Raw genomic sequence first — 14,087 nt, 5'->3', positions numbered from 1 at the left:
TTTAGCGGATAATGTCCATCCACAGTCTGCAATGTTTTAGCTACTTCTAAATCACTAATCCTTGTCTCCATGGCGACAAATAAAGTAAGTTTCTTACAAGTATCATTATCACTGCAGGACGAGGAATTGCTAAACATGCTTCACTACACACCATAGGAGGATACAATAGCTCACCGGCGTCACAATGTAAACAAACGCCATGGGTGGATCTACACCTGACATCCACTGTAATGATACCAAGTACAGGAGCGTATCTAGTCGATACTACTGTGATTACTTAAATATTTTTTATCATCACAAAATCTTTATTCCTTTAAAAAAAAATCATATTATGTTTATAAAGTCAGTAAATACGTCCCTGGACACATGAAGACTTTGAATATGACCAATGTATGATCCTGTAACTACTTGGTATCGGATCCATACCTAAATGTGTGGTATCATCCAAAACTAATGTAAAGTATCAAAGAAGAGAAGAATAAGTGATTATTACATTTTAACAGAAGTGTAGATAGAACATGTTAAAACAGAAAATAAGCAGATATTAACAGTAAATTAACTAGTAGATTAATAACACATTTTTACAGTTTGTCCCTCATAATGTGTACAAAATAATAGGTGTATAAATGACACAATATGTTACTGCAGACTAATTAGGAGTCTTTGTTGGTTTACTTACTACTAAAAGACCAGTTGTCTAGTACGTTCACTATTTTATTTAAGGACTAAATGACAATAATAAACATAAATTTCATGTACCCGAAGATTTTTTTGTTAAAATAAAGCTAATAATGACATTTTTTGTGGTCCCCTTTATATAGAAAAGTATCTAAATACATTTTGGTACCAGTACCGGCACCAAAATATTGGTATCGGGACAACCCTAGTCTCAACTATAATCTACGTGAAGGAGCCCAAAACAGTTTTCATTGAAATGTTTGTCATATTTCAGAAACTTTACGATGCATTTGTGTTTTAAAGTGTCATAAAATGGAGCAAATGAGTTATTGTGATGAAGAGAAATGTCATATTTTTACAAATTTTCCCAAGAGTTGTTCCATATTTTGAAATAGAATGTTGATGTTCCTCTTAGACACACCAAATAAATGTGTTTGATGTTAAAAAATTAAACACAACATCAAAGATTATGTCACTACTGGTCACACCTTTCCTACAAATAATGTTCAAAAACAACTTCCAGATGTTTATTGACATATAATATTTATGTGTAATAACCCGAATGCAGCTGAGATAGGCTCCAGCACCCCCCCGCGACCTCAAAAAGGGACAAGCGGTAGGAAATGGATGGATTGATGGAAGTTGAATAACAAATATCGGATATTGACATCCTTGACTACCATATTTTTTTAAACTATAAGGTGCACTTAAAATCCTTAAATGTTCTTAAAACTCGACAGTGCGCCTTATAACCCGGTGTGACTAATGTATGGAATCATACTGATTGTGCTTACCGACCTTGGAGCTATTTTATTTGGTACATGGTGTAATGATAAGTGTGACCAGTAGATGGCAGTCATACATAAAAGATATGTGTAGACTGCAATATGATGGCAGTCACACATATAAGATACGTGTAGACTGCGATACGACCCAAGTAAACAACACCAACATTTTATACAGTATGTTCCATTGGAAATATAGAACATTACACACGGCGATCAAAAATGTATCAAAATGTTTTAGTAGGACTTTTGTAAGCTATGAAGCCACACCGCTTGATGGATTGTACTGTGCTTCAACATAGGAGTGTTATTATGGTGTGTGTATAAGGCAGGGGTCACCAACGTGGTGCCCGCGGGCACCAGGTCACCCATAAGGACCAGATGAGTAGCCCGCTGGCCTGTTCTAAAAATAGCTCAAATAGCAGCACTTACCAGTGAGCTGCCTCTATTTTTTAAATGTTATTTATTTACTAGCAAGCTGGTCTCGCTTTGCCCGACATTTTTAATTCTAAGAGAGACAAAACTCAAATAGAATTTGAAAATCCAAGAAAATATTTTAAAGACTTGGTCTTCACTTGTTTAAATAAATTCATTAATTTTTTTTACTTTGCTTCTTATAACTTTCAGAAAGACAATTTTAGAGAAAAAATACAACTTTAAAAATGATTTTAGGATTTTTAAACACATATACCTTTTTACTTTTTAAATTCCTTCCTCTTCTTTCCTGACAATTTAAATCAATGTTCAAGTAAATTTATTTTTTCTATTGTAAAGAATAATAAATACATTTTAATTTAATTCTTCATTTTAGCCTCTGTTTTTTCGACAAAGAATATTTGTGAAATATTTCTTCAAACTTATTATTATTAAAATTCAAAAAAATTATTCTCGCAAATCTAGAAAATCTGTAGAATCAAATTTAAATCTTATTTCAATGTCTTTTGAATTTCTTTTAAAATTTTTGTTCTGGAAAATCTAGAAGAAATATTGATTTGTCTTTGTTAGAAATATAGCTTGGTCCAATTTGTTATATATTCTAACAAAGTGCAGATTGGATTTTAACCTATTTAAAACATGTCATCAAAATTCTAAAATTAATTAAAATAAATTAATCAGGAAAAATTACTAATGATGTTCCATAAATTCTTTTTTTAATTTTTTCAAAAAGATTCGAATTAGCTAGTTTTTCTCTTCTTTTTTTCGGTTGAATTTTGAATTTTAAAGAGTCGAAATTGAAGATAAACTATGTTTCCAAATTTAATTGTCATTTTTTTCGTGTTTTCGCCTCTTTTAAACCGTTTAATTAAGTGTAAATATCATTAATTATTAATAATAACATAGAGTTAAAGGTAAATTGAGCAAATTGGCTATTTCTGGCAATGTATCTAAGTGTGTATCAAACTGGTAGCCCTTCGCATTAATCACTACCTAAGAAGTAGCTCTTGGTTTCAAAAAGGTTGGTGACCCCTGGTATAAGGTAAGACATATTATCTGGCGTTTTGTTTCGCAATATTATGCAAAAGCAACTTTTCTTACCTTCTGGTACTTGCTGATGTGTATTTGGGATCTGCATAAGTCCTGAAAATTTGTGCATGTCCGCCTTTGTAGTCAATGACAACCCAGTAGTCGATAATCTTCTTCTTTTTCTCGATCTTCTTGTTATGTGACTTTCATCCTCCGCTGTTGCCATTTCTAATATAAAGTAGTGTAAAGTTCTTACTTATATCGGTCGGTAAACTCACCATGAAAGCACTAAAACATACCGGTGTAGTGAGTTTACATTATTCACCCAAGGAACTTTAGTTATTAGAGAGTTCCGGTGGGACGGTTTTTCACGGGACACATTTCGGGCGTTGTTGTTGTTGCACTAGTGAGCCACGGATGAGGAGATGCTGCTCCGTTATTGATTGAAGTAAAGTCTGAATGTCATTCAAATAGTTAGCGCCATCTTTTGACACTTCTTCCACTACCGTCCTTGCACGCTACACCGCTACAACAAAGATGTCGAAGTGGAGGCACGTAAATAAGATCGCCCACAAGAAGCGACTGTAAGAAAGAGACTTGAAGATGATGTGTAAAACATCATCTATGCAACATTTTGAGCAAAGAACCACCATCACATGTTATGTAGACCACAAGGAAGTCTTTTACTTTCATAATATGACTCCTTTAAAGGCCTACTGAAAGCCACTACTACCGACCACGCAGTCTGATAGTTTATACATCAATGATGAAATCTTAACATTGCAACACATGCCAATACGGCCGGGTTAACTTATAAAGTGACATTTTAAATTTCCCGCGAAACTTCCGGTTGAAAATGTCTATGTATGATGACGTATGCGCGTGACGTCAATGGTTGAAACGGAAGTATTGGGACACCATTGTATCCAATACAAAAAGCTCTGTTTTCATCGCAAAATTCCACAGTATTCTGGACATCTGTGTTGGTGAATCTTTTGCAATTTGTTTAATGAACAATGAAGACTGCAAAGAAGAAAGTTGTAGGTGGGATCGGTGTATTAGCGGCTGGCTGCAGCAACACAACCAGGAGGACTTTGACTTGGATAGCAGACGCGCTATCCGACGCTAGCCGCCGACCGCATGGATGATCGGGTGAAGTCCTTCGTCGCTCCGTCGATCGCTGGAACGCAGGTGAGCACGGGTGTTGATGAGCAGATGAGGGCTGGCTGGCGTAGGTGGATAGCTAATGTTTTTATCATAGCTCTGTGAGGTCCCATAGCTAAGTTAGCTTCAATGGCGTCGTTAGCAACAGCATTGTTAAGCTTCGCCAGGCTGGAAAGCATTAACCGTGTAGTTACATGTCCATTGTTTAATAGTATTGTTGATCTTCTGTCTATCCTTCCAGTCAGGGACTTATTTATTTTGTTTCTATCTGCAGTTAAGCCCGATGCTATCACGTTAGCTCCGTAGCTAAAGAGCTTCGCCGATGTATTGTCGTGGAGATAAAAGTCACTGTGAATGTCCATTTCGCGTTCTCGACTCTCATTTTCAAGAGGATATAGTATCCGAGGTGGTTTAAAATACAAATCCGTGATCCACAATAGAAAAAGGAGAAAGTGTGGAATCCAATGAACCCTTGTACCTAAGTTATGGTCAGAGCGAAAAAAGATACGTCCTGCACTGCACTCTAGTCCTTCACTCTCACGTTCCTCATCCACAAATCTTTCATCCTCGCTCAAATTAATGGGGTAATCGTCGCTTTCTCGGTCCGAATCGCTCTCGCTGCCGGTGTAAACAATGGGGAAATGCGAGGAGCCCTTAAACCTGTGACGTCACGCTACTTCCGGTACAGGCAAGGCTTTTTTTTTATCAGCGACCAAAAGTTGCGAACTTTATCGTCGATGTTCTCTACTAAATCCTTTCAGCAAAAATATGGCAATATCGCGAAATGATCAAGTATGACACAGAATGGATCTGCTATCCCCGTTTGAATTTAAAAAATTCATTTCAGTAGGCCTTTAATGCGCCTTTTAATCCGGTGCGCCCTATGGTCCGGAATATACGGTTCTAATAAGGATATGGTTCTTTAAAATAGCAGATGTGGATGTGACCCAGTGTACTAGTGGGACTTACGAGTGTCCAGTGGGGGGGATGAAGTAGAGGCAGCAGTGCACTCGGGTGTCGGGGATGCGTTTCTTCCTGGTGATGTTGACCTCCTCTTTCAGGAACTTGTCATACTGCTCGTTGACGTACTTGCAAATAGGCTCCCAGCTGTGGACACGGAGGAAAAACGCTGAGCCGGGCAGATTTGAAAGACCCTCCGTCAGCATGAAGGCGGAGGAGTAACAAAGTAGCGAGCTAAGACCCTGAGAGGTGATGATGGTGTGAGGTTCACCCACCAGTTGTCGTTGTTGATCTGGTCGCCGAAGCCTGGCGTGTCGACAACGGTCAGCTTCATCTTCACGCCGCCCTCCTCGATCACTGTGCATACAGAGAAGAAATATATCAATCCACAAAATTAAAGTAACAAACAAAGTACAATGATATTTTAAAAAAAATACAAAAGAGAAAAGGAGTAAGATATTCACCACAATACACTTAAGTTAGAAGGTGGCTGTTTGAGCAGCTTTTTGTACACTATGTATTTTAATGCTGATGTATTAACTATAACTTCCTGCTGTTGTACATTATGCATAATGTCTGTTTGTATGTATGTATGTATAGTATGGTTGTATGTGTGTGTGTATGTATGTATGCATGCATGTGTGTGTGTTTGTATGTATGTATGTATAGTATGGTTGTATGTGTGTGTGTATGTATGTATGCATGCATGTGTGTGTGTTTGTATGTATGTATGTATAGTATGGTTGTATGTGTGTGTGTATGTATGTATGCATGCATGTGTGTGTGTTTGTATGTATGGTTGTATGTGTTTGTATGTATGTATGCATGCATGTGTGTGTGTTTGTATGCATGTGTGTTTGTATGCATGTATGTATATATGTATGTATGTGTGTGTGTGTATGTATGCAAGTGTGTTTCTATGTATGTACATATGTATGTATGCATGTGTGTGTGTATGTATGTATGTGTGTATGCATGTGTGTGTGTATGTATGTATGTATGTATGCATGCATGTGTGTGTGTTTGTATGTACGGTTGTATGTGTTTGTATGTATGTATGCATGCATGTGTGTATGTATGCATGTGTGTTTGTATGCATGTATGTATATATGTATGTGTGTGTGTGTGTGTGTGTGTATGTATGCAAGTGTGTTTCTATGTATGCACATATGTGTGTATGCATGTGTGTGTGTATGTATGTATGTGTGTATGCATGTGTGTGTGTATGTATGTATGTGTGTATGCATGTGTGTGTATGTATGTATGTATGTATGCATGTGTGTGTATGTATGTATGTAAGCATGTGTGTGTATGTATGTATGTGTGTATGCATGTATGCATGTGTGTGTGTATGTATGTTTGTATGTATGTGTATATGTATGTATGTATGTATGTATGTATGTATGTATGTGTGTGTGTGTGTGTGTGTATGTATGCAAGTGTGTTTCTATGTATGTACATATGTATGTATGCATGTGTGTGTGTATGTATGTATGTGTGTATGCATGTGTGTGTGTATGTATGTATGTATGTATGTATGTATTTATGTATGTGTGTGTGTATGTATGTATGTGTGTATGCATGTGTGTGTGTATGTATGTATGTATGTATGCATGTGTGTGTATGTATGTATGTATGTATGTATGTATGTATGTATGTATGTATGTATGTATGTATGTGTGTATGTATGTATGCATGTGTGTGTGTGTATGTATGTATGCATGTGTGTGTGTGTATGTATGTTTGTATGTATGTATGTATGTATGTATGTATGTATGTGTGTATGTATGTATGCATGTGTGTGTGTGTATGTATGTTTGTATGTATGTGTATATGTATGCATGTATGTATGTGTGTTCGTATGTATGTATGTGTGTATGTATGTATGTATGTATGTGTGTATGCATGCATGCATGTGTGTGTGTATGTATGTATGTTTGTATGTATGTGTATATGTATGTATAAATGTATGTATGTATGTACTGTATGTATGTATGTGTGTGTGTGTATGTATGCAAGTGTGTTTCTATGTATGTACATATGTGTGTATGCATGTGTGTGTGTATGTATGTATGTGTGTATGCATGTGTGTGTGTATGTATGTATGTATGTATGTATGTATGTATGTATGCATGTGTGTATGTATGTATGTATGTATGTATGTATGTATGTATGTATGTATGTATGTGTGTATGTATGTATGCATGTGTGTGTGTGTGTATGTATGTATGTTTGTATGTATGTGTATATGTATGCATGTATGTATGTGTGTTCGTATGTATGTATGTGTGTATGTGCATATGTATGCAGGATGTAGTAGAGTATGTATGTATGCAGAATGATGTAGAGTATTTTTGTATGTACGTACGTACACCACCGTTCAAAAGTTTGGGGTCACCCAAACAATTTAGTGGAATAGCCTTCATTTCTAAGAACAAGAATAGACTGTGGAGTTTCACATGAAAGTTCTCTTTGTCTGGCCATTTTGAGCGTTTAATTGACCCCACAAATGTGATGCTCCAGAAACTCAATCTGCTCAAAGGAAGGTCCGTTTTGTAGCTTCTGTAACGAGCTAAAGTGTTTTCAGATGTGTGAACATGATTGCACAAGGGTTTTCTAATCATCAATTAGCCTTCTGAGCCAATGAGCAAACACATTGTACCATTAGAACACTGGAGTGATAGTTGCTGGAAATGGGCCTCTATACACCTATGTAGATATTGCACCAAAAAGCAGACATTTGCAGCTAGAATAGTCATTTACCACATTAGCTATGTATAGAGTGTATTTTTTTAAAGTTAAGACTAGTTTAAAGTTATCTTTATTGAAAAGTACAGTGCTTTTCCTTCAAAAATAAGGACATTTCAATGTGACCCCAAACTTTTGAACGGTAGTGTACGTATGTGTGTATGTACAGTATGTATGTATGTATGCAGGATGTAGTGCAGTATGTATGTATGTGTGTATGCATATATGTATGAGTGTATGTATGTGTGTATGTATGTAGTAATGTATGTATGAAAGGTTATTGTACAGTATGTATGTAAGATGTAGTACAGTATGTATGTATGTATGTAGAATGTAGTACAGTATGTATGTAGGATGTAGTACAGTATGCATGTAGGATGTAGTACAGTATGCATGTATGTATGATGTAGTACAGTATGTATGTAAGATGTAGTACAGCATGTATGTATGTAGGATGTAGTACAGTATGTATGTAGGATGTAGTACAGTATGTAAGATGTAGTACAGCATGTATGTATGCAGGATGCAGTACAGTATGTATGTAGGATGTAGTACAGTATGTATGTATGTATGTAAGATGTAGTACAGCATGTATGTATGTAGGATGTAGTACAGTATGTATGTAGGATGTAGTACAGTATGTAAGATGTAGTACAGCATGTATGTATGCAGGATGCAGTACAGTATGTATGTAGGATGTAGTACAGTATGTATGTATGTAAGATGTAGTACAGCATGTATGTATGTAGGATGTAGTACAGTATGTATGTAGGATGTAGTACAGTATGCATGTAGGATGTAGTACAGTATGCATGTATGTACGATGTAGTACAGTATGTATGTAAGATGTAGTACAGCATGTATGTATGTAGGATGTAGTACAGTATGTATGTAGGATGTAGTACAGTATGTAAGATGTAGTACAGCATGTATGTATGCAGGATGCAGTACAGTATGTATGTAGGATGTAGTACAGTATGTATGTATGTAAGATGTAGTACAGCATGTATGTATGTAGGATGTAGTACAGTATGTAGGATGTAGTACAGTATGTATGTATGTAAGATGTAGTACAGCATGTATTTATGCAGGATGTGCTTTTTTTTATTATTATTGTTTCAGTTTTGTAATTTTACCAAAGCGTCACCGTGGAGTTATTGAGTCTGTTTAGCTGATTGGAGAGCTAGCTTGCGCAGCTAGTGGGTCCATGACCATGACTTCTGTTTTGTTTGATCAGCCGTTTTACTGCCGCGTTACAGACACCGTTTGGAAACAATTAAGGTGTATAAAACAAACATTTGCGAAATATTTTTGTGTAAATAACTCATTTCACAACGTATATATATCTGCGACTAATAAATGGTAAAAAAATGTTTCTTCTAAAATGTATTGGGTGTGGCTTATATAGCGGTGCGCTCTACAGTCTGGAAAATACTGGAATTAAAATCATCCTAGTTCCCTTTCAGGCAAGCTGATACAGAGTGACAATGCCATCTACTGTCCATGTTTGTAACTACAAGCCAGTAGTTGTTATTATTTCATTCCTGAAGCGTGCGATTAAGCGTGGAGTCTCCGAGTACTCACCGTGAGACACTGATCTGATCTCCACGGTCTTGTTGATCTTCTCGTCTCGGCCCCAGCCCGCGGTCCTCCTGCTCACCTGGGACTTGAACAAGGTGTTGACCAGCGTGGACTTGCCCAGGCCGCTGTGACCTGACAGAACAACCAAGCAAACAAACAATGTTTGAAAAAAGCAAAGTCTTCCGTTTCTTGTCACTCGATCGGAGCCACTGACCGACGACCATGATGTTGAAGTCAAAGCCGGTCTTCATGGTCTTCTTCCTCATCTGCTCGATGATGGTGTCGATACCGATGTACCCCAGCAGGGTGGACCCCCCGCTGGTGGTGTGGGAGGTGCTGTGTCCTCCTCCCACGGGACCCGGGCCGTGACTCCCGATGGGGACGGGGATGGCGCTGGGAGGGGCGCCCCCTCCTCCGATGCCCGGGCCCTGGGGAGGGAAGGGGTTGGAGGGGGAAGAGGCGCCCACGTTGGGGGGCTTGGCGGGGACGGCCGGTTTGGGTCTGACTTCTGGAGGAACTATGTCCGACATGTCTGCAGAGGACAGAGGGATAAAAATATAAGTGGGGAAGTAGGACGCTAGCACAGATACAGTCAGTCACCTACTTTCTGCAGCCATCTTTTTTATCCTCACCTACTATTTCTTTATGTCACATTTAGTATCCTCACTAGTCAACTGTTGGTATGGAGGGAAATAACCGTTTATTAGGGACCGAATGTCCCTTTGGGACAGAGGACCCTATTGTATTTGTAAGGTTTTATTATTATTATTATAACGCCGCCTCTTTGAGCTGTAATTTGACCCCCTTAACATGCTTCAAAACTCACCATATTTGACACACACATCAGGACTGGCGAGAATTGCGATCTAATCAAAAAACCTAGCCCCAAAACTCAAAATTGTGCTCTAGCGCCCCCTAGGAAGAAAAGACAGACAAAACTGCCTGTGACTTCCAGTAGGAATGTCGTAGAGACATGAAACAAAAACCTCTATGTAGGTCTCACTTAGACCTAGATGGCATACACTGACATCCTTCAGCAAAAATCAACAGGAAGTTTGCAATTCCCCCTTCAAAACAAAAGTTTTGTAAAAACCGGTCACCTTTTTTCAAACATGATCTCCTCTGAGCGCGTTTGTAGGGACCGAATGTCATTTTGGGACAGAGGACCCTATTGTATTTGTAAGGTTTTATTATTATTATACCGCCGCCTCTTTGAGCTGTAACTTGACCCCCTTAACATGCTTCAAAACTCACCATATTTGACACACACATCAGGACTGGCAAAAATTGCGATCTAATCAAAAAACCTAGCCCCAAAACTCAAAATTGCGCTCTAGCGCCCCCTAGGAAGAAAACACAGACAAAACTGCCTGTAACTTCCAGTAGGAATGTCGTAGAGACATGAAACAAAAACCTCTATGTAGGTCTCACTTAGACCTAGATTGCATACACTGACATCCTTCAGCAAAAATCAACAGGAAGTTTGCAATTCCCCCTTCAAAACGAAAATTTTGTAAAAACAGTCACCTTTGCCTCTTTAAGCTATAATTTGACCCCCTTAACATGCTTCAAAACTCACCAAACTGGACACACACTTCAGGACTGGCAAAAATTGCGATCTAATAAAAAAAACAACAACCCCAAAACTCAACATTGCGCTCTAGCGCTCCCTAGGAAGAAAACACAGACAAAACTGCCTGTAACTTCCAGTAGGAATGTCATAGAGACATGAAACAAAAACCTCTATGTAGGTCTCACTTAGACCTAGATTGCATACACTGTCATCCTTCAGCAAAAATCAACAGGAAGTTTGCAATTCCCCCTTCAAAACAAAAGTTTTGTAAAAACAGTCACCTTTGCCTCTTTGAGCTATAATTTGACCCCCTTAACATGCTTCAAAACTCACCAAACTGGACACACACTTCAGGACTGGCAAAAATTGCGATCTAATAAAAAAACAACAACCCCAAAACTCAACATTGTGCTCTAGCGCCCCCTAGGAAGAAAACACAGACCAAACTGCCTGTAACTTCCAGTAGGAATGTCGTAGAGACATGAAACAAAAACCTCTATGTAGGTCTCACTTAGACCTAGATTTCATTCACTGACAACCCCCAGCAAAAATCAACAGGAAGTTTGCAATTCCCCCTTCAAAACAAAAGTTTTGTAAAAACCAGTCACCTTTTTTCAAACATTATCTCCTCTGAGCGTGTTTGTCGTGTCGGCTTCAAACTAGCACAGGAGAGAGATTAAACCCTTCTGATTAAAAGTTGATGAAAGAGTTTTAATTACTGCTCCGGTTTGGATTTTATGTGCCATCAAAGTCGGTTCCGTCCATCGCTGCTTGCAGCTTTAATTTAAGTTACATTTACTATCCTCACTAGTGGCGCAACAGTCTACTGTTGGTATGGAGGGAAATGACTGACAAAACACTACAAACACACAAATGTTTTTACTCACGATTTGCAAGCAAAAAAGATGTTCTTCATGTAAAAAAAACAATTTGCAAGTAATAAAACTACTTTCTGCAAGTAAAAAGGCAATTTTAAAGTTAAAATAATTTTCTTCACTCAAAAAAATTATTTGCAAGTATAAAAACAATTTTCTGAAAGTAAAAAAACAACCTATTTTTTGCAAGTAAAAAACACAATTTTCCAAGGAAAAATTTAAAAATAAATAAAAATAAAAAAAAGTAAAAATGATTCGGAGGTAAAAAAAGAAAAGAAAAACAAATGCAAGTAAAAAACAATTTGCAAGTTTAAAAAAAACATGTTTTCGGCAAGTACATCAACAATTTACAAGACGAAAACATTTAAAAACACAATTTTTTGCTAGCAAAACAAAATGTATTTATGAAAAAACACAATTCGCAAGTCTAAAAACAATTTTCTGCAAGTAAAAAAGAGATTCAAAAGTCTAAAGAATTATCTTCAATCAAAACATTTTTTGTAGGTATAAAAACAAATTTCTGAAAGTTAAAAAACGATTTGCAGGTTAAAAGAAACAACTATTTTTTTTCCAAGTAAAGAAAAACTACTTTTTGCAAGGAAAAAAACGATTTTCAGTTTTAAAAAGTTTTAAAAATTTGCAATTAAAAAAAAAAAAAAAACATGTTTCCGCAAGTATAAAAACCATTCCAGGACAAAAAACATTTTTTTGCGAGTAAAAATAAAAAATGTTGAAAGTAAAAATAAAAAGTTTTGCAAGTAAAAGAAACAATTTCTTCAAGAAAAAACACAATTTGCAAGTCTGAACAATTTTCTTCAATCAAAAAATGTTTAAACCTTTGGAACAAAGTTAGCATGTAGCAGCTAACATGGACAAAATGATCACAAAACCTAATGCCTTTGGAACAAAGTTAGCATGTAGCAGCTAACATGGACAAAATGATCACAAAACCTAATGCCTTTGGAACAAAGTTAGCATGTAGCAGCTAACATGGACAAAATTATCACAAAACCTAATGCCTTTGGAACAAAGTTAGCATGTAGCAGCTAACATGGAAAAAATTATCACAAAACCTAATGCCAGCGCACCAGTGTGGGAATATTCCAGTTCAAACCTTTGGAACAAAGCTAGCATGTGGCAGCTAACATGGACAAAATGATCACAAAACCTAATGCCCTTGGAACAAAGTTAGCATGTAGCAGCTAACATGGACAAAATGATCACAAAACCTAATGCCTTTGGAACAAAGTTAGCATGTAGCAGCTAACATGGACAAAATGATCACAAAACCTAATGCCTTTGGAACAAAGTTAGCATGTAGCAGCTAACATGGACAAAATTAACACAAAACCTAATGCCAGCGCACCAGTGTGGGAATATTCCAGTTTAAACATTTGGAACAAAGTTAGCATGTAGCAGCTAACATGGACAAAATGATCACAAAACTTAATGCCTTTGGAACAAAGTTAGCATTTAGCAGCTAACATGGACAAAATTAACACAAAACCTAATGCCAGCGCACCGGGTGTGGGAATATTCCAGTTTAAACATTTGGAACAAAGTTAGCATGTAGCAGCTAACATGGACAAAATGATCACAAAACCTAATGCCTTTGGAACCAAGTTAGCATGTAGCAGCTAACATGGACAAAATGATCACAAAACTTAATGCCTTTGGAACAAAGTTAGCATTTAGCAGCTAACATGGACAAAATTATCACAAAACCTAATGCCTTGGGAACAAAGTTAGCATGTAGCAGCTAACATGGACAAAATGATCACAAAACCTAACGCCTTTGGAACAAAGTTAGCATTTAGCAGCTAACATGGACAAAATTATCACAAAACCTAATGCCTTGGGAACAAAGTTAGCATGTAGCAGCTAACATGGACAAAATGATCACAAAACCTAACGCCTTTGGAACAAAGTTATCATGTAGCAGCTAACATGGACAAAATTATCACAAAACCTAATGTCAGCGCACCAGTGTAGGAATATTCCAGTTTAAACCTTTGGATAAAGTTAGCATGTGGCAGCTAACATGGACAAAATGAACACAAAACCTAATGCCAGTGTGGGAATATTCCAGTTTAAACCTTTGGAAAAAAGTTAGCATACGTTGTGAGAACGGTGGTAAATCGAGAATCAATTCTGTATTAAATCGTCACACCAGGAATCAGAATCGGATGGACTTGTTAGGTAGCCTAAATTGCACACCACTATCATACTTGGTATTGTTACTGCCCATAATTTTTCACA

At 37.2% G+C, this 14,087-nt stretch overlaps 1 protein-coding gene across 1 annotated transcript in view; it reads right to left on the bottom strand.

The window, feature by feature from the left end:
* Positions 1 to 14,087, bottom strand: part of septin3 (septin 3) — a 43,490-nt gene that overhangs the window by 18,846 nt on the left and 10,557 nt on the right. Inside the window, exons 2-5 of the mRNA XM_062026224.1 lie at positions 9,595 to 9,912; positions 9,384 to 9,512; positions 5,327 to 5,408; positions 5,061 to 5,198 (exon numbers count right to left, since the gene is read on the bottom strand). Of these exons, the coding sequence (XP_061882208.1) occupies positions 5,061 to 5,198; positions 5,327 to 5,408; positions 9,384 to 9,512; positions 9,595 to 9,910 (665 nt within the window). The 5' untranslated portion in view covers positions 9,911 to 9,912. The remainder of the gene's footprint in view (positions 1 to 5,060; positions 5,199 to 5,326; positions 5,409 to 9,383; positions 9,513 to 9,594; positions 9,913 to 14,087) is intronic.

This window comes from Entelurus aequoreus, linkage group LG18 (genome assembly GCF_033978785.1).
Source record: "Entelurus aequoreus isolate RoL-2023_Sb linkage group LG18, RoL_Eaeq_v1.1, whole genome shotgun sequence".
Taxonomy (NCBI): domain Eukaryota; kingdom Metazoa; phylum Chordata; class Actinopteri; order Syngnathiformes; family Syngnathidae; genus Entelurus; species Entelurus aequoreus.
Note: the sequence above shows the minus strand (reverse complement) of the source record. Positions and strands in the feature narration are given on the sequence as shown.